The sequence below is a fragment of the Eretmochelys imbricata genome, chromosome 2 (assembly GCF_965152235.1).
Source record: "Eretmochelys imbricata isolate rEreImb1 chromosome 2, rEreImb1.hap1, whole genome shotgun sequence".
Taxonomy (NCBI): Eukaryota; Metazoa; Chordata; order Testudines; family Cheloniidae; genus Eretmochelys; species Eretmochelys imbricata.
This window is the reverse complement of record NC_135573.1, coordinates 35891401-35912304: the sequence shown is the minus strand read 5'-3', so window position 1 is coordinate 35912304 and position 20904 is coordinate 35891401. Positions and strand designations below refer to the sequence as shown.

Sequence of the window (20904 nt, the reverse complement as noted above, 5' to 3'; positions counted from 1 at the left end):
ATTTAAGCACAATAAATAAAACATATAATGTACCTACATATAAAGTTCAGTTATGTTTGATTAGTATCTGTGTGTTGTTGTAGCTGTGTTGGTCCTAGGATGTTACAGAGACAAGATGGGTGAAGTAATATCTGAAGAAGAAAAGGAGTACTTGTGGCACCTTAGAGACTAACCAATTTATTTGAGCATAAGCTTTCGTGAGCTACAGCTCACTTCATCAGATGCATACTGTGGAAACTGCAGAAGACATTATATACACAGAGACCATGAAACAATACCTCCTCCCTCCCCACTCTCCTGCTGGTAATAGCTTATCTAAAGTGATCACTCTCCTTACAATGTGTATGATAATCAAGTTGGGCCATTTCCAGCACAAATCCAGGTTTTCTCACCCTCCGCCCCCCGCCCCCCCCCACAAACTCACTCTCCTGCTGGTAATAGCCCATCCAAAGTGACAAAGCAGGAGAGTGGGGTGGGAGGAGGTATTGTTTCATGGTCTCTGTGTATATAATGTCTTCTGCAGTTTCCACAGTATGCATCCGATGAAGTGAGCTGTAGCTCACGAAAGCTTATGCTCAAATAAATTGGTTAGTCTCTAAGGTGCCACAAGTACTCCTTTTCTTTTTGCGAATACAGACTAACACGGCTGTTACTCTGATACCTGAAGAAGAGTTCTGTATAAGCTTGTCTCTCTCTCACCAACAGAAGTGGTCAATAAAAGATATTACCTCATCCATCTTGTCTCTCTAACTAGTGTCAATCACAGTTCTTTAAAATAGGACATCCAAAGCCTGCATTTGGATGCACAAATCAGAATGTAAGCAGGGGCATGCATGTGGATGTAAATACCTACATGGATGTCCAAATATGGGATTTGATTTTCCATGATATGCTCATGGAATTTTGATACGTTAAATATTTTTGGCAACTTGATTATATTATTGCTTTTAATTGGTACTTGCTCTACTAATTTTAACAGTGAAGTGTTAAAAATTAAATAGCATATAAAGATAATGCTCGAAGCCTCAGACAGTACAGATGTTAAAGAAGGAAATGACATTTAGCATCACAATCTGAAACAAGTCAATTATGGTATCTTTGATATGCAGAAGTACAGTATAGTTAATGAGTTTCTTAGACGTCTGAAAGCTATTTTTTTCCTATAGACAAGCAAACAACAAGACATTTTGTAATTCACTTTAAAGGTTCATAAAGGCCCTTCTACTGGTGTTTGCTGGTTTATTCTAGAGATATTGATGTGAACTTCACACATTTTAAGGTTTGCGAATTACAGTTGTATGCTGGCTCAAATATAAAATATATGACACAGTTATTAATAATATTAATGGGTGAACACTGACACTATATTTGGTGCTGTACAAGAACAAGTACGAGAAAAAACCCTCTTGTGTTCCTTTGTGAATTAACTTCCCTTCATTAAGCCACTTAGTAATCTAAAAGAGAGAGAGAGAGGGAGAGAGAATTATTTAAAACTCTAGGGAGCTGTTTCCGTGGCTAGAAATAAAAATTTCAATATTCTGAGCAAAGGTTAAAAAAAACGGTAATCAAACTTTTAAGTTCAAAGATAGGGAACACACTTCGTAACATATGGCCAAAGAGAGCAGTGGTGTTTTTTCTGCATATGCAACAATATTCCTTGGGGCATGTAGGCTTTTGCTTTATTTTCTTCATTTCAAGGTGATTGTTGTTATTATTTAATATTGTGTATTATTGGTATGAATTGTGCTAATGCCGAAATGCCCCCAGTTATGACTGGGCTTCATTAAGTTAGGCATTCTGCAAATACATCAGAAGTCATGTTCCCTGCCCCCAAAGAGTTTACAATGTAATTTAAGGCAAGGTGTAACCAGTGAGAGTAACAAACATTGCTCAGGACAGAGAGGAGAAAGAAACAGAGCCATAGGGATGGATTTTTAAAAGGAAGTCTGCAACATTATTAACTTCGAACATTAATGAGGAGAGGGGCTAACATCCCCTCCCCTTCCCCTGCAAAATACCAACCATTTACTTAGGTCCAGTGCATGTTAAATTAGCTCCATGCCAAATAACCAGTATTTGGGGCTGTCCCTCTTCAGCCTAACCCATAGGATCCAGGCTACCTCTGAATCCTCTTACCCTCCTCCTGTTTACTTCTAGGAACTGGCCCCTTTGAAACTTTCACCCTCACTGGACACTGACTGCAAGTTGTAACAAACTTTCAAATTCCCTCATAAATTAACAACTTTAAAATCCTGTCAAGCTCTCTTTACCTAAAACCAGGAAGCTTCAAAGAAGAAGAAAGACCCATCAGATAGCTTGTCAGTGTTGCTCTAATGGAAAGCTTTCTTTTTTATCCAAAAAAAGTCGTGATTGGTCAGACCTACAGCATCTTGGAAGCACAGTTCAAACTATTCTTCCATTTTAGGGCAGAGTGGGTGGGGCAGCAACCCCAGCAGAATGACTGGTGCATGGCCCAGGGTTTCACATGCAGGAAGGGGAGGGGAGAGAGCACAAAAGACAATCAACTCTCCCTCTCCCCCTCCCCCAAACACATGCAGCCTAACCAATGGAAGCAGAGAGAGATGGAGCATTCTTTCCTCTCTCATGACCCTCTCCCTGCCCATGTTCCAATCTTTACCTGCATTCTGGGTGGGGGAGAAGGAGAAAGGCTCCAGAGCAACAAAGACAAATCTGCCTCTTCCTTCCTCATCCTCTTAGAACCACAGGTGTTGTCTTTCCTGTGCTGATCAACCAAGCATCTCTTCCCTTTAATGATTCTCACCAGGTAATATTTTTATTGTGTTTTAATAATTATCTATGTCTTCAGTCCAATCGTGGTTAAGTATCCTGAGATGAATGCATCCGATGAAGTGAGCTGTAGCTCACGAAAGCTTATGATCAAATAAATTTGTTAGTCTCTAAGGTGCCACAAGTACTCCTTTTCTTTTTGCGAATACAGACTAACATGGCTGCTACTCTGAAACCATTTCTTTAGCTTTACCCAAACCTTTAAGTAATGGGACTTATTTGTGGTTTAGACAATACCAGGAACTGGAACTGGAATATAGAATATCTGTGGGGAATGAATTCTGGCTTGTGGAATGGTAAAATAAAATGCCCTTTTCACAAACTTTGGGTTAGATATGATAGATGTCTTCTAAACCCCCAAATTATTCTCCCCAGTCATGTTTTTCACTTGCTCCCCTTCACATAGACTAATGAGAAAAAAGGAGATACTGGTAATTGTCAAAACTATACAACTGGATGTTATTGATTTCTCCCTTTTTCTTTCTAGTAAGCATGCACTCACATATGTTATGAATACTACTCCTGGGGGAATGCTGCGCCAAAATTTAAAAATTCTGCACCAAAAAAATAAAAATTCTGCACATAATATTTTACAATTCTGCAAAATTCTGCATATTTTCTTCATCAAAATAACACAATATAGTCACGCTAGTTTCAATTATTTTGGTAATTTATTTAAACTACCATACAATAAATGGAGAACAGGAGTGGGGAGCATAGGAGGAAATCCCCAAACCCTCTCTATCTAATAGTAATGTAGCTAGTTTTGACCCTTTACTTCTAGTTATCAGTTAACAAATATATGCAGTCATATGCTCAGTGTTACATCATAGGCAACTGAAGAGCAAGTGATGGCTGGGGACTCAGACTCACAATATATATTGGCTACTGATCATCTCCAGAAAGGTCGGTAGCAAATAGTTCAAGGAGCACATTTTGATAGGAAATTTTTTCAGTCCAAAAATTTAGACCAGTTCTAATCCCTAAAACACCATAAGCATTTATAAGGTCACACTGTTCTTTACAATAAAGCTCCTTTACAACATTCTGGCAATGTAAAGGCTCCTTAAAACTTTATACCTGTTTTATACTCCTGGGGGAATTCACTGAGAACAATGGGAACAATTTACTAAGCAGGCAGGCTGCTACATTCTGCTCTGCCTGAGGGGACAGAGCCTGCTCCACGCCTACCTCCTCAGAAACACTGGAAAGCCCTGCTCCTCCACACCAAACGTGCTACAATAGCGAGTGAGAGGGACAGAATGTGTCCCTCTCACTTGCACAATTGCCCAGCCCCACCCCCTGACAGTGATTTACATCTCTACCGGCGGCCCCGGGTGCCCAAATCAACATGCCTGAACTGCCAGAGAGGGGCGCGTGATCACTCTTGTAGCGTCCCTTTCCTTCCTCGGCAGAAGTCATTTTTCTGTGAGGAAGTAAAAAAATCTGTGGGGGCCATGAATTCTGCGCATGGGCAGTGATGCAGAATTCCCTCAGAAGAAGAATATGAAATCCAGAACACATATTGTAAGCATCAAGAAGGCTCCCGTACCTCCACACACACACACACTCATTTCTGTTAGAACCAAACATTTATATAAGAGTTGATATAGTACTCTTATGCCTGTATTTAATTTGGAGTTCCACTAGGGATAATTAAATATTAATGAAGTCATTTTCATGAAATTATGTAGCTAGCAAAGTCATTTTTGCATGTGCCTCTGAAAGCCAATTAAAAAGGTGACTCACTTTAAATTTCATCATGGACCCTGAGGAGTACAAATTAGATTACAAAGTACTTCAGGACAAATAATTACAGGAGTCATGGCAAATATGATCATACTGTGCAATGGCAGTATGCATATGTGAAGGAAAATTAAACTACATTAGTTTCTAATGCAATATAAAATATTGGTAGCTAGTAATATTTTCTAACTTTAAACTAAGTTTCATGGGAAAATGTTACTGATTCTGTTAGTAATTTAGTGATTTTCAGGAACCAATCCTGCAAAGTGAGATTACTCTCAACTACCATTGAAGTTTGTTTCAATGAGAGTTGAGGACGTTCAGCACCTTACAAGAAATATTCCCCACCTCATGCATTTGGATCCTAAGTATATTTTTGAAACTGTGCTTTAATTTGATCCCTGCTGTCTTTTAAAATTAATTTTGGTTAATGAAACCGAACAATGAAGAAAAGTTGCAGATACCCTTTTCCTGTGTCCCTTCTAAGGACTGGCCTACATTTGAAAGTTAATGCAGATTACCCTGGAACAAGAGTGCCTTTCAAAAAAGGGTATGTCTACACTGCAATTAGACATCTACAGCCAGCCCATGGCAGCTGACTTCTGCTTGCGGGGCTTGAGCTGCAGGGCTGTGTAATTGCTGTGTAGGCATTTGGGCTTGGGCAGCAGCCTGAGCTCTGGGATCCTCCCGCATCTCAGGGTCCTAGAATCTGGGCTCCAGCTTGAGCCCAAATGTCTACAGCATAACTAAAGAGCCGATGAGCCCAACCCCTGCGAGCCCAAGTCAGCTTGCACAGGCCAGCTACCAGTTTTTAATTGAAGTGTAGACTTACCCAAAGTGGCTTAACCTAAACAGGAACTTGGAACCTTTGTTTCAGAATGAGAGCAGCTACACCTAGAGTTGATCAGGAAAAATTCTGTGTGTAGACAAGCAATGAGTGCCCTCAATACTATTTGTTTATCTAGGCTAATTATTTAATAACAAGTGTATATTAAAAAGGATCAAACATTGTCACAGCTAGTTTTGCTCTTTGAGAATAATATGCAAATAGGATACCAGAAATGTATAGAGAATTTAAAAATAGGTAGGAATGAAAAATGAAAAGAGTAAAGCCCTCATCCAGCAAAGCACTTAAACATGTGCATGACTTTAAGTATGCCAGTATTCCCATTGACTTCCAAGAGTTCGAAGATTTTTCAATTGATTTAATTGGAAATGCTCATATGTGTAAAGTTATGCAAGTTATTGTTACCCTTTTTCACCTGAGCAGCGAGTCGAAGAAGCTGAGATGGAGTCAGGCATCTTTGATGCAATCATATTTACAATGTACAAAGACCTGTTTCCTTGGACACAGGAGAAATCAAACAACAGGAGATAGTTTCTATGCTTACAGCTCCAAGCCCCTTTCAGTCAGCACTCAGTCCAAAAGTTCTCCCTAGGCTTTTCTCAGGACCATGCTTATTCTCTCTGTGTCTGGAGCTTCCTTGTTGCCTTCTGTCTTCTTGTCTGGTGCTTCTCCCCTTCTCTCTCTCACACAGACACCCGCCCACATATCAAACAATATTCAGCAAAAAAACCTTTTCCCCACAAAGTGCTAATTCTTGAGCAGATTCACATGTGCTTTTGTTCTGGGCAGAGACATATCCCAGTGTTTTTGTTTGAGGCCCTTATTTTTTTCTTACATTCACCCTGAATGAAGGGTACACCCAACAGCTTAAAACAATGTTTTCACCCAGCCCACAACACTGAGGCCCCACTCCTGCAAACACTTAAGCGTACACTTTACTTTAAGCATATGAGCAATCCCACTGAAATCAGTTACTTTGCTGAGGTTGTTCAGGTGGTTAATATTAAACATGTGTAAATGTATGTAGGATTTGAGACTTGGTGCTTTCCTGGGTCAGGGCCTATGTTCTCTCTGTTGTTTTGGGATGCTTATATTTTAAGCCTTATTTTCAGTGCCCTGATAATTTTGGATAATTTTGGATCTCCTGTTCTCCATCCCCCCGTGCCACGTTTTATTTTCCGTCTACACTACGATATTTTTTTAATCTTTGAAGACAATTAGCATATTTTTAAATTGACAGGCTTAAAATAACACTTTTTAGAAATGTCACCTCTGTTGGCATAGAGGATTGACTGTTGTACCCCCTGGACAGTGCTGGAATGCAGTTGTATTCTGGAGGGGATTCATTCCCCCAGAGAAGGCAGGCAGGCAGTGTTTGCACCTCCTTCCTCCATGAACACTTTTGTCAGGGAGGGATTCTTTGAAGTACAATTGGGACATTGTAGGAGTCCCCAATAGCTGCTGCGCCCAAACTGTGCTGAATCTAATTATTCCTTGGGCACCCAGGCCAGTACTGCCCACTTTTGAAGCTACTCTGGTTAACTCCAAGCCCCCTACCAAACTTCCCAGCAAATCAGGGGGTGGGATGCCTTGTGCTACCGTAACTACTCCCAAGCTTGAAGTCCACAGAGGAGCCAGGGACATCCTAACTTCTCCCTCTGTGGTTTCAAGGGGATCAGTGAAAGACGCACATTTCCTACATGCCAAAGTATTTTACCCGTTAGATGTTAATTGCAGCAAATGCCAATGAAACCAACTAATAGTGGATTGAAACTGTAAGCAGAATGAAAGATGATTGAATCAATTAAAGACTTTCATACTATTCCATTACTACATTATCAGCAGAATTTTGCTACATTGGAGTTCACTTTAAGTGGGTTCCATTGCTGGTAAACAATTTACTCGGTAATATTTATAGAGCTGCCACTTACAATGCTTCAAATGCTATAATTTTGGGATAATTTTGGCAGTTTCACTATTGACTTCAATGAGGCCAAGATTTCACCCTAAGATAACAAGACAAATGTGACATGCAGAATTTTCATATGCTAAAGTGAGTGGACTTAATTTAAATCACACCTCTCCCTTGCCCGGACCTAGAACTCTAGATGCAGAAGATGCATTAATCATTACTATTGTAATGAGATATGAAAGAAGACTTCTACATAAAACAAATGCTAAATAACAATACTGTTATTTCAAATTTAAAAATGATTTTTAAAATTTTTTTCATATATCTTCACAATCTTAAATAAGACCTGTGTTAAAATGTACTGTAAAGAAATAGTCTTTATATAAACTTTTGTGCAAACATTTTACTTAAGGGAAGCCTGTATTGTTAAGTCTTTATTAGCTATTTCTGGCTCTCTTGTTTTTTGTATACATTTTTTTTGAGATTTAAGAGACATCTTTGAGTCATAAAATACATGCGCATGAAACATGGTCTTTCACACCGTTAACATGTTGTGATATTCTAATAATCATAGGAAAATTCCTATAAGGATGTAGAGTAGGAATTGCCTTGCAATTACCATAAAAACTCTATACAATTATTTAAGAAAAAAAAGGAGGGGACTGTAAGGAGGAAACATAGAGAACCAGAAAAACTTGTGTCAGATATCTGATATTGGGCACCAGTGTTTCTGTGCTTGGTACAGTAAATGTATTTGTAAGGAATAATTCATTCTCTCATAAGGATTATCCACGTAGGGATCTTGAGTTATATCATATAAACGTGCCAGTCACATGTACTAAAGATGTGTTTAAAGGAGCCAGTTTAAATTGTTAAGCAGTAAATGTTTATTTAAGAATCAGTGTTCTGTATTACTTTGAGATAGATTATTATTTCGTTCCTCATTCTTAACCCCCTTTTAGACTTTTGCACCCTATTATACAAAGTGAGAATGCACTAATATACAATGAAGAATCCATGTGAAAATACAGATTTTTTAAAATAAATTTGAGTTGACTTCTCTCACTTTAAAACCAAAAGTTACATGGAAATCAGATTTCAGTGATGTCTTAAATAGAGATGCCCACAAAATTGAGGATATTTAAAAAAATTAATGTTTTCCCAACAAATAGAACATGCCGCTAAATGATGGCTATGTACAGTCATCCCGCCCCAACTATATCATAAGTCCAATTATTAGCTAATCTCTAAACCCTATATCTCCACATTAAAATTCAAATACATTTTAACGTGCTGTGTTTTTGCAACATACAGAATACCCATTTTAATGGAATAATAATTTTACCTGCTACAGATGCTGGCAGAAAGCTAACTGTACATACAGTTGAAGCCAACCACGTGTTTTTTCCAGTATGACATGGCACACAATTTTGCATGCCATGTTGTAGACACAGGACTTGTAGGCACAGGTATTTTTTTAATAGGAAATAATGGCAGATAGATGCATTAACTCCTACATAATTGAGGGACTGCTTTGGTACTAGCTTACGTTAATATAAAATGTAACAGGTGTTGCTACTGTGTAAAATGTCACAGTTTTGCCAATTATTAAATTATTAGGCATTTACACATACAGTCGTTATTCCTTTGAGTGAATTAATTACAAATTTGCTAGGATTATTTTCTGGCAACAAGGCATAGAGCATATTAATCCAGCTCTAGAACACTATCTGATATCTGTTAGTTATTTGTGTTGATACTAAATTGAATGAATTGATGTGCTTGAAGTGGTTGCTTTTTAAATTATTATACAGGAATTTTATTAAGAAGCATTACACAGTTTACTTATATTTGAATGTACAACATTCCAGATCAATCTTTTCTTCTTTAGGTGGTTGCAAATGTATATTCCACTCAGGTGTGCCTGGGCCCAGAGCACCGACGTCAGAGAATTTTGCTTAGTGGTATCTATAGGGGTGGCACTTGCACACTCTAGCCCTTATAGCTTATCCCATGGCTATATAAGAATGGCATCACCCTCAGTTCCTTCTCACCACACATGGCCCGAGTCAAACTGTTCCATGCAGATTTTACCTCACGGTTTTTGAGAACACACAGATCTTTGTCAGCTTTTGTACATAGTTATTCCCTCACCAGGTTTCAAACACTGCCCACCGTATGGGGTAAGTATGCCAAATAATGAAGCCCACACTCAGTGTTTATTGTGTTTAGGCAAGGAGCACATTAGGGAAAAGTGCTCCATTTGTTGCTCCTTTAAGAAAAGGACACAGCCAATGAGGCCTCCTGACATGCCACTGGTTTCAGACTTTTCTCCCTGGAAAGAAAGGGACCATTCTCCTTCCTTTGGTCGCTCTAAGAAAATACCTCAGAAGACTAATTGGAGCCATTTCAGGGCTCAGAGAGACTCGTCCTCCTGTTGTAGGAAGAGTTAGGAAAATCACTCTCCAAGTGCCCAAGATAGAGCCAGGGATGCTCTTCATTATCAAAGCAGGATCAGAGTGCATTGTACTGTTTACTCCAGCAATGCCCATCAGGTGAGTCTGGTACCAAGCTCGGTTTCAGCACTGACAATCTCAACCCTGCTTGCTTATCAGACAGAAACTGATTTACTCTGCCTTCCTGTTCTCAACTGTGACAGGGCGTACTAGGCCTGAAAGCCCCATGCTGGAGGTACTCATGATTCTACCACTCCCCAGCCCAGGAAAAGAGCAGAAGAATGGAGTCCTCCGAGCTTCCTAGAGAGGTGGTGTGAGAAGCAGCCAATCAGAGCCCAGCAGGCTCCTATAAAAAGAAGCTGCTGGACAAAGAAGTTCAATCTGCTGGCATGGACCAAGTGAGCAAGGAAGGTGCTCCTGGCTGGTTGCCGGGACTCAAACATGGGAGAAGGTGATGGGTATGCAGGGAAGTGGCCCAGGGGAACGTAGTGAGTAGTCAAAGGGATGCAGAAAACAGCTGTTTCTCGTAGGGTTCCTGGGTCAGGACCTGGAATAGTGGGTGTAATGGGCCTGGGTACCCCCCAACAGCCACTGGGGAAGTGGCTTAAAAGCCCAGAGCACAGGGAGTTTAACCAGGCCACATTTGGGAATTTTGATATATCCCAAAAGGAAATCAAATTGAAAGACAAATCCAGCTAGAGTGCTGGACCAGGTGGCAAAGAGTCTCAAGGTAGGAAGACCTGGAGGCGCTTCTCCATAACAGAGTAGGGACCTTGCAAGCCAGCCAAGGGAGGGCTGCAAATCAACCAGCTGAGGGTACCATTATGGGGCATGTTGGACAGTTTAAGAACTGAGTCCAGGGAGGGCCACAGATCAACCAACCAAGGGTACCATGATGGGCCCTGTTGGACTGATTAAGGACCTGAGCTGAGGGATGGGGCTGCAGGCTGATACCAGCTGAGGGTCCCGATATAGGCCCTGTTGGATGGAACAAGGACAGAGCCCAGGGAGGGCTACAGATGAAAAGGCCAACCAGGATACTGTGATAGCCTCGATTGGTCAGATTGAGAACTGAGCCTGGGGAGGGCTACAGGGAGTTCCAACTGAGGGTACTGCTGTAATTCCTGTTGGCATGTTTACCCCGGAAGGGATTTATTTATTTATGTTCACATGGACTGAGTGTCACTTGGCCAGAGGACTGAGTCACCAAAGATCCACCTAAAGAGGGCAGTAGTGGACATGAGACACTGAACTGAGAAAAAAGTGCAGGCACACACCTGACCATGAAGAAGCACTCACAAGAGGCAAGTGAGCTCTCGTCACACCAACTCTGCACTGTTTCAGGAGTCCTCTTCTATAGGATATTCTTACTGGTACCGGCACAATCTGGATTTGTTGCTTTGCCATATGGCCTTGTGCCTTCTTCTGTACCAATTACTAGGCCTGCTAGAGATGTGATATATGTCTTGTCATTGGTACCAAGACATTCTTCTTCTGCACTAACTCCAGTTTTGGCACCCAGGGTCATGTTAGTCCAGGTCTCTATGCCAACAGGATTGATCTCTGCTCTGTTACCAACCTCGGCTTTGATACAGTCTTCAGCCCCAGCACTGATTCTTGCACTGAACATTAGTGTGGTTTCAAGTCTCCAGCCCATACTGACACAGTCTGTAGTATCGCCTGTGAATTCAACACAGCGCTGGACTTTGGATTGATTGGGGGGTGCAGTAGCTGCGGCAGGTTTGGCCCCTCCATTACCTACAAACCACTCAGGGCGCTCCTTATTCTCGAGTCCACAATCAGCTTCTTCTTCCACATCTCCTCCCTGCGACTGGTCTCACAAGTCTTCTAGATCTTCAGTGGAGGACCAACATCAGTCTGAGATCAGAATGGGGATGTCTGGGCTTGGGCTAGAATCTACTGGCCTCTGGTGCCGTTTCTGGTGCCATTTCTGAAATGGCCCCCCTGAAATCCATGGGGTGTCTCATGGTCTCCAAGATCCCAGTCGACTGCTGATTCTTGGCAGAGATCCCCAAATTCTCCAGCTGTTTGTCCTTATACCCCATCTAGATGGGAGACACAGACCAGTATGGCATCTATTAAATCTACATTGCAGCAACAGAATCACACTTTACACTTTGGCTCCACTGCATTTATCATCATCTCTCTGGATGATTCTACTGTCCCAGATTCAGCTTCCCCGTCCCAGAAGATTTTAAATCTTACCAGGCCCTTTTAAGGAGGATGGCTGTAGCCATGGGTATTCAATTTGTCCAAGAGAATGCCCATAAATTAGTGGAAATACTGCAACCTTCATCCCCAGGGAGAGTAGCGCTTCCTATAAACGATACTTTCTTGGAGCTTTCAAAGTCCCTATGGCACATGCCAGCGTCCCTGCCTCCTACTCTGAAGAATACCTACAAGCAATAGATACTAAGTCCCTAAACTTGTTGATCACCAATTTATATCCATTTGTTTTTGTGCCTGCATTGGTCCGTAGCTTCAGTAACTCCTCTACCTCCCTGATGTTTATCCCTCTGATGTATTTATAGAAAGCAACCATATCTCCCCTCAGTCTTCATTTTATTAGGCGAAACAAGTCTCCTCTCATAAAGTAGGTTTTTCATTCCTCTGATCATCCTAATAGCCCTTCTCTGCACCTGTTCCAGTTTGAATTCGTCTTTCTTTAATATGGGAGATCTGAATTCCATACAGTACTCCAGATGAGGTCTCATCAGTGCCTTGTATAATGGTAATAACACTTCCCTATCTCTACTGGAAATACCTAACCTGATGTATCCTAGGAGTGCATTAGCCTGGTTCAGGGCCTCATTAATGAAAATATTAAATAATATTGGTCCCAAAATCGATCCCCGAGAAACTCCGCTAGTAACCTTCCTCTAGACCAGTGGTTCTCAAACTAGGGCCACCGCTTGTTCAGGAAAAGCCCCTGGCGGGCTGGGCTTGTTTGTTTACCTGCCGCGTCCACAGGTTCGGCCATTCGCGGCTCCCACTGGCCACAGTTTGCCGCTCCAGGCCAATGGGGGCTGCAGGAAGGGCGGCCAGCACATCCCTCGTCCCGCGCTGCTTCCTGCAACCCCATTGGCCTGGAGCAGCAAACTGTGGCCAGTGGGAGCCATGATCATCTGAACCTGCAGATGCGGCAAGTAAACAAACCGGCCCGGCCCGCCAGGGGCTTTCCCTGAACAAGTGGCGGCCCTAGTTTGAGAACCACTGCTCTAGACTGACTGTTCACCTTCTGCACGACCCATTGAAGTCTCCACTTTAAGCAGTTACTTACCCACCTTTTCATTCTCATATTAATCACCATATTCTCTAATTTAATAATTTTCAGTGTAGAACTGTGTCAAATACTTTATTGAACTCTAGGTAGATTAGATCTACTGCATTTTTTTTTGCCTAGAAAATCAGTTATCTTCTCAAAGAAAGAGATCAGGTTGATATAAAATGATTGCTTTAGTAATATTTCTGGGCACCCTTCAAATATTCAGCTTTTTAAATCTTTCATTGTAAATCAATACTTTGTGCTTTTACTCATTTTCATTGCCCTTCTTTGTATTCCCCAAATTTTAAATACTGTCCATAGGTGTAGGCAGTGTCTTAACTGCCATCTCTTCAATGCTGTATAAAAGGGAATTGTCATATTTATGGTACATAACACTCTGCCTGTGCATATGCAGAGAAAAGCGTATTGATATTTTTGGTACCACATTGCATTGTAAGCTTGTATCTAATTTGCTGTTCACAATCATTGCTAGCGCCTCTCTCGGCGTTATGACTTCCCAGCTTTCTGCCATCCACTGAATATGTCTCTGATATTATTCTTCCCCATACGTATTAACTTGTGTTTTCCACATTAAATCTAATGCTGTCCATATTTGTAGCCTCTCCTCGGACAAAGTATATTATTTTTCTGTCTTCCCTAGGGCCTGCAACAACTCTCAATTTAATATAATCAGCAAATTGAATTAGTATACAGTTTACTCCTTCTTAAGATTTTTTATGAAGATTTTAAATATGACCAGAGCTAACAGGTTCCCCTGTGGAACTAAAGAAAGTGCATTGCGAGCATAAAGGCTATAATACATCACAAATTAATATTTTTAAGACACAGTGCATTTCTAATTATTTCAATTTCTGTAGCTCAGTCTTGCATTTCCTTACAAACCTGATTTGCAGGTATCATTTTATTTCAAATGTGGCATGATAACATTAAACACTTCTTAAAATTCCTAGACCTTTAAAACATATCTTGAGTTATGTTCACAATGCCATTTTGTGCCTACAATTGATTTGTTGAGCAACATAGCTTAATTTCTTAATTTTATATAACAATTTAAAATATAAAAAATATTTTATTAGAGCATCTGCCATGACATCTAAACTATCCAAGATACTATCTGAATGGAATTCTCACTCTTGTATCTTATGTTCCCAACATGCTCATAGTTTTTTTGGCCCTCTGAGGCCTGCAAAACCTCTCACTAATCAGTCATATGCCACGAGTTGGCCCTATCTCACCTATAGAACTTTCCACTCTTCTTTATCCCAGTCATATAAAGACCTTTGCTCAATACCTGACCATTTGTCTCACTAGCTTATCTTATCTGCCTATCAATGCTCAGTTATATGCTTTCTGGTTTTGCTGACTTCCAGAAAGCCCTAATAAAAACCTCATGTACATGGCATCTTTCATATACCAACCTTCCCTTTTTCCTGCATTCTCTACTGTCAAGGTTCCTTCCCCACTCTGAACTCTAGGGTACAGATGTGGGGACCTGCATGAAAATCTCTTACTTAGCTTACTTTTACCAGCTTAGGCTAAAACTTCCCCAAGGTACAAACTATTTTACCGTTTCCCTTGGACTTTCGCTGCCACCACCAAACGTCTAACCGGTATTATTATTATTATTAGGAAAGAGTCCATTTGGAAATGTCTTTCCCCCCAAAATCCTCCCAAATCTTAAACCCCATTTCCTGGGGAAGGTTTGATAAAAATCCTCACCAATTTGCATAGGTGAACACAGACCCAAACCCTTGGATCTTAAGAACAATGAAAAAGCATTCAGTTTCTTAAAAGAAGAATTTTAATAGAAGAAAAAGTAAAAAGAATCACCTCTGTAAAATCAGGATGGTAAATACCTTACAGGGTAATTAGATTCAAAACACAGAGAATCCCTCTAGGCAAAACCTTAAGTTACAAAAAGACACAAAAACAGGAATATCCTTTCCATTCAGCACAGCTTATTTTCTCAGCCATTTAAAGAAATCATAATCTAACACATATCTAACTAGAGTACTTACTAAGTTCTAAGACTCCATTCCTGTTCTGTCCCCGGCAAAAGCATCACACAGACAGAGATAGAGGCTTTGTTTCTCCCTCCCCCCAGCTTTTGAAAGTATCTTGTCTCCTCATTGGTCATTTTGGTCAGGTGCCAGCGAGGTTATCCTAGGTTCTTAACCCTTTACAGATGAAAGGGTTTTTCCTCTGGCCAGGAGGGATTTTAAAGGTGTTTACCCTTCCTTTTATATTTATGACATCTACAAATACCAATTTCATCAATAAGAAATTAGTTTCTGAACATTTACTTCTTTGTGCAGAAGAATCTTTCCTTGTTTTGTAAAGCAGCATGTGTTTCTATGGCACTACTTAAGTAATAAATTATAATTTGTTTTTGTTGATGCTTTGAGGTATGTGGCCGCACAATATAACTTTCTTGAGGTCTGTGCCTCAAACTATCTTTTCCACTAATCTCTTAATCTGAGCACCAGTGTGTCTTTTATTTTGACTTAGATTGTTTCTGAATGTAGGACATATAGGCCTATAGGAATGAAGACATGAAGCAGAAACTTGATAGAGTGAAATAACCTATCACACAGTTTACCAGTTTCTCATACTGTGCAACAGTTCTGCAATTTCTTATTGGGCTCATTAGGCCTCATAGACCTTGTGAAAGTATATGCATGAGACATATGAATGGGAAAGGAAGAATTTTTCTAAGTCAAAGGATGGTGGGTCATAAATTAGGACCAAAAAAGTGGCCAGGACCAAATGGTCAAGAAGCTGTTTAGGAGCTCTGACTGTTGACCCAGATAAGGGGAGCTGAGATAATTCTGGTGGAATCATTACCTCCTATTGTTCCCCTAACATTGCTTGCTTGGGACAAACACCCAGATTTGTGCATGTGACAAAGAACCAGTATCCTAGGAAGTAGGGCCCCAAAAGGGGACCAAAGGTCAGACTGACCTCACTTGACCACGATTGGACAATGCAGTTGGAGTCCAAAGTCTGTGATCCTCTGATCAGAAGATTGCTGAGGAGATCCTTTGGGACAACACCAGCCTGGGTTTCTCCGTTAAAAGACCTAGTAAATGTGAAAGAGAGTGTGTTCCTCCTGAGGTCACCACAATGACAATGAGATGGCTGATACTCCTACTTTCCCTCCAAAGGAAAGTAGAGACCGAGGCATTGTAGAATGGCCAGTTGACCAGAGGATGGTGCTTGCTAGCTTGACAATACCTGAGCCACAAGACATCACCTAATTCTCCAAACTGCAGTTTCTGACTGACTGTAAAGCTCCACAGACCAAGCAAGGTGAAGAGCAGATCCTTTATCTTTTCCTTAGTAACTTTCGTGTTTTGTTCTTTTCCTTAACAGGATACTTGAATATCTGTGCAGAGACACCTGCCAGGAAAAGACTTCATATCTTAACCTTTTTAGGCATGCATGAATGCATGTGTATGGCCAGTAATAGTGCATGCATATAAGCCCATAATGCAAGTTACCATTGGACATCGGTTAACCTAGGTTGAAAGAAAACTTTACCACAGAGCACTAGAGGTCACCTGTGGTATTTAACACATTAAAACTTAACCCATTGTTTCAATAAGGGAAAGTATAAGCTGCTAAGTAAACTGCATAGAGAAAGAAAGACCAAGTAAACCATTTAATCTTTGGTGTTTTGTTAACTTTGTGATTTGATTAGTGGTTGGGCTCATGCAATGATTTGACCAGTTGTTGATCTCAAGTTGTTCTCTTCAATTCTGATTTGTATTATTGTTAATTCCTTGATTTGGCTATCTTGATTTACACTGTATGATCAATCAAATTTTCATTTTTTTTAGTATTTTATGGAAGTATAATAAATTAGTTAACCTTCTAATTGTTTATGCTCTTGAATAAAAGCAGTAAAAACACACCAGACTGGTTTTATCTGATTAAATGGTGATTAGGAAAACACAACCTTAATTAAAGGAATGTGAATTAAACATTAGACTCAAGTTCTGAAAACCCTATTGTTATTACAAGGAGTTGTATCAGCACATTGGTATCAAGGCTTTGACATGTCAAGACTTTGCTCCAATGGTCTTCCACACATAGATATGTCCATCAACTCTCAACATTTTAAGGCTTGTATCTCTTGACGCATTCTGTGAGCATCCTGTTGGACATCTGCTACACTGAGTGTTTTGGTGTTTTTTGCGTTCATACATCTGTGTCAATAAATGCAGCTAGTATTTATACTGTTTTCTTTTACAGGATGGCATCTCTCTCCCTTGATCCACACAAAGGAGGAAAGAAAGAATCTTAAGAATTGAAGAAGTGTGTATGTAGCAGGAAGAAGTTGCTTGCAGATTAACATGATTGCTGCATCCTTTGTTTTGGAGTCAAGCATGATATATATGGGTACTAGATTTGCTTGACAAGGTCTTGCTTCATTGGAACCATGACTCTAGGTCAGTTGGGTTTGGTTTAGTTTGTTACCAAGGGTCAAGACTGAGAAGTACCTGGACTAGGAGCACATTGGAATAATATGGCAGTGTCCTATTCCTGGTGAGTTAATGAAGACATGACAGAGACCTGCTGTGGCTAACAGAAAACCATCCGAATCCATGAAACTGGACCCCAGAACAGAGTTTCAATGCTGCAGTCCTTTTGGAAGTGGATCTACTGTTTTGTGGCTACTCTCTTATGGACTGCAGTCTATAAGGCCAGAGAGAAAATTTGGGTGTGGATGAATGCTCATGCTTTAGTTGAATTTCTTCTCCAAGCAGGGAATGCCAGGATAGATTATCAATTTCGTGCATGAAGTTATGGACCTGACCCAATATAAGTTGCAGACAGCCTTTGATGTATATGGTATATTGCCAAGAATTATTGGCTGAAGAGTGAATACCTGAAGGTCTGCTTTCTGTAGGTATCTGAATTCCACATGGGGGTCCACAAAACTTCAAGTTCTTCCATTCACTGGAAAGGGTAACTTCAGAATTAGTGGAACATCTCTACAGAATGCAAAGGAACATGAGGTCACTCTACTGTCTCCGGGATCACCCCGTTTTTCTCCCCATGAGAGGTGAAGACAGAAGCAAAAGACACTACCTTGCATGCCGTTGTACACACTGACTAGATTCAAGTGTGCCTAGAGACATCCAGCAAGGCTTTCAGGGACAACAGCTATGAATCTCTTTCCCTTTTACCTAAACAAGAAACTACTACTCTTCTGCTCATGATGCCAGGAAGAGACCAGACTATTAAAGGACATCACTGGTGATGGTGGTGCCTGCGTGCCTCTCTATCGGTACCTTTCTGTTAGCAAAGGTCCTGACAAGCTTAGATGTAAGGGTTTGAGTATCCTAGTAGTCCAATATAGGCTCAAACTTGTACGATTCTCCACATTGTTGCAGCTAGCAGTGACTGTTCCCACAGATAATTGCTCAGAACCAGACTGTCTTGCTCTCTCCTATGCTGAGAACCCTAACTTTGAAAAGTTTGGTTCTTGACAGGGTAGAGTTCCATAGGTGTTCTGTCTCAAGTCCTTCTGCTATCTCAGATGTCTGCCAGAAGGATTTATAACTTTAAGTGGCAACATTTTTCAGTGTTGTGCAATCAGGCCATTGTGGATTCCTTTAAGTACCCCTCACCAAACTGTTTAACTAATTTCTTCTGGATGAAAAACCAATTCCATCCATGTTTATTGGGTAACTACTATGGCTTGTCATAAGCTCTTCGAAGACCAATGTCTCTGCAGCCCTTTGTGATCGGGATTAGTTTTAAAATTCTTCCATCTCTTGTGACAGCTCCCTGTATCACTGGATATTAGTGTGGTCCTGACAAACCTCAAGAAAGCTCCTTTAGAGCTGCTCAGTATCTGTGAGTACCCATATTTCTTACCTAGAAGATAATGTTCCTGGGGCAGTGACTTCAGTTTCAGGAATTGGCAGATTTAAGTAGGACAAAATGTTGGTATTTACTTATCTGCAATTCCTTCCAAAGCTGGAGATATATTTCCACCTAAATGAGTCTATCATCCTACCAACATTTATCTCATATTCATATGCTCATCCTGCTGAGTCTCTTCTCCATAAACTTGATATTAAATGAGTTTCTACTTTGTGTATATGAAATATCTTAGAAAGTCTGTCCATCTCTTTTTTCCCTTTGATTCCATTTCTTTCTGTTGATGTCTGTACAATGGGTACAGCTGTCATAAAAAGGACCATTTGTTTGCATTTTGCCATCTGATTGCATTTTGTACTTCTGTAACTTGGTAGGTTTTCTGTTAAGACTTTTCATGAGTCATACTATCTAAACATCAAGGATGTTAACTTCAGGACATCCACATTTTCCTTCTTATATACATTTACAAAGCAATCACTATTGCTTAAATTTGATCCCAAGAGTGGTATCCCATTTCAGTATGTCAGTGCTGCTCTACCTGTTTCTGAAGTAGGAGTTCCCAAACCTCCCCATCTGCCCCCTAGAACTTTACTTTTCTTTTAGGATCACCAATTTTTGAAGGATTTTGAATTATGGAAAGTGATGGATCATGACATTACACCATTTGTTAGAAATTGCATTAATTAATTTTGTATATCTTATTGTTCTAATAAAATATATTTTAAATGAATGTAATTAATGTATCATACTCTTCACAGATCTTTTTACTCTAAATTACTGTTTGGATACATGGCAATTTAAGTGCTAGTCATTTAAAGGGACATTCCATCATAAATGTAGGAAACATATCTATACACATATTTTATGTTATATGCATTTGAAAACAGACATAAGTCTGTCAACAGTCAAAACAACATTGCCCTATTCTTCATGTTTTATGGCATCTTTAACAAGTGCTACATACTTAATAAAATAGAAAATAAACAAACAAACAAACCCAAATGTGATTTTAGTTTTGCTCATCTTTTGTATTTTCTTTAGATTACCGACATAATGGAAGAGATCTTCAGAGCTCAACGTTATCAGTGCCAGAACAAGTGATGTCATCCAATCACTGCTCTCGATCAGGGTCCTCTCACCATACAGATAGTATAGGACGGACTAGATCTTGGTCTCCCAGTGTCCCTCCTCCACAAAGGTAAATCACTTATATGGATTCAGTGCCTGTGAGGGTATGAAATTAAGTGCTGTTGAAATCCATGAGGATGTCTGAAATAACTATGACCCCAAGAAAAATTAGTGAATGATAGAAACACAGAGTAATTGGTTTGCTCTTTATGAAATAATGAAAAATGAGTTTTTAATAATATAGCCGTGTGTAAATTATTCCTTCACTTTTTTTGCATCAGTCTGACACAAAAGCAATAGAAATTTTTATCCCCATTATTTTAAAGAGAGATTTACAAGGTTAAAGGTATTATGATATGAAGTGTTCTTGTTTTTGTTTTTAATCAGTTTGTCAATGGCTGTTTTGTACCACTATGTCTGTAAATGACCAAGCCTTGGGAAATCCAAAGATTCTGTACATGAGTACATTTTTAAACACGTTTTGGAAGCAACAACTTTTTATATAGAAAAGAATATACCTCCTTTTCCTCAAGCAGCCTCTGATCCTGTGAAACAAAGATCAGGACATCTTCCTTACACCCCAACTACATAAGATAATGATTACTACAGGACTGAAAATACTATTTATGAACAATCTTGTTAAGCATGGACAGACATTGCCCTCATGGAAATGTTTTTCTTCAAGAGGATGCAAAGTAGAGATATAGAGTAGAACGGGTTTCCTCTTGGTGTTTAGTGTCACTTTCGAGGGCTAGGTCCTCAGCTGCTGTAATTCAGGGTAGCTACACTGAAATCAGTGGAGTTGCAC

General features: G+C 40.1%; 1 protein-coding gene across 37 annotated transcripts in view; it reads left to right on the top strand.

Moving 5' to 3' along the window:
- The window catches only part of RIMS2 (regulating synaptic membrane exocytosis 2), a 740891-nt gene that overhangs the window by 496985 nt on the left and 223002 nt on the right, over positions 1-20904 (top strand). For all 37 annotated transcript variants that reach the window (XM_077808869.1, XM_077808868.1, XM_077808888.1 and 34 more), the window contains one exon: positions 20010-20166. In XM_077808869.1, the coding sequence (XP_077664995.1) occupies positions 20010-20166 (157 nt within the window). The remainder of the gene's footprint in view (positions 1-20009; positions 20167-20904) is intronic.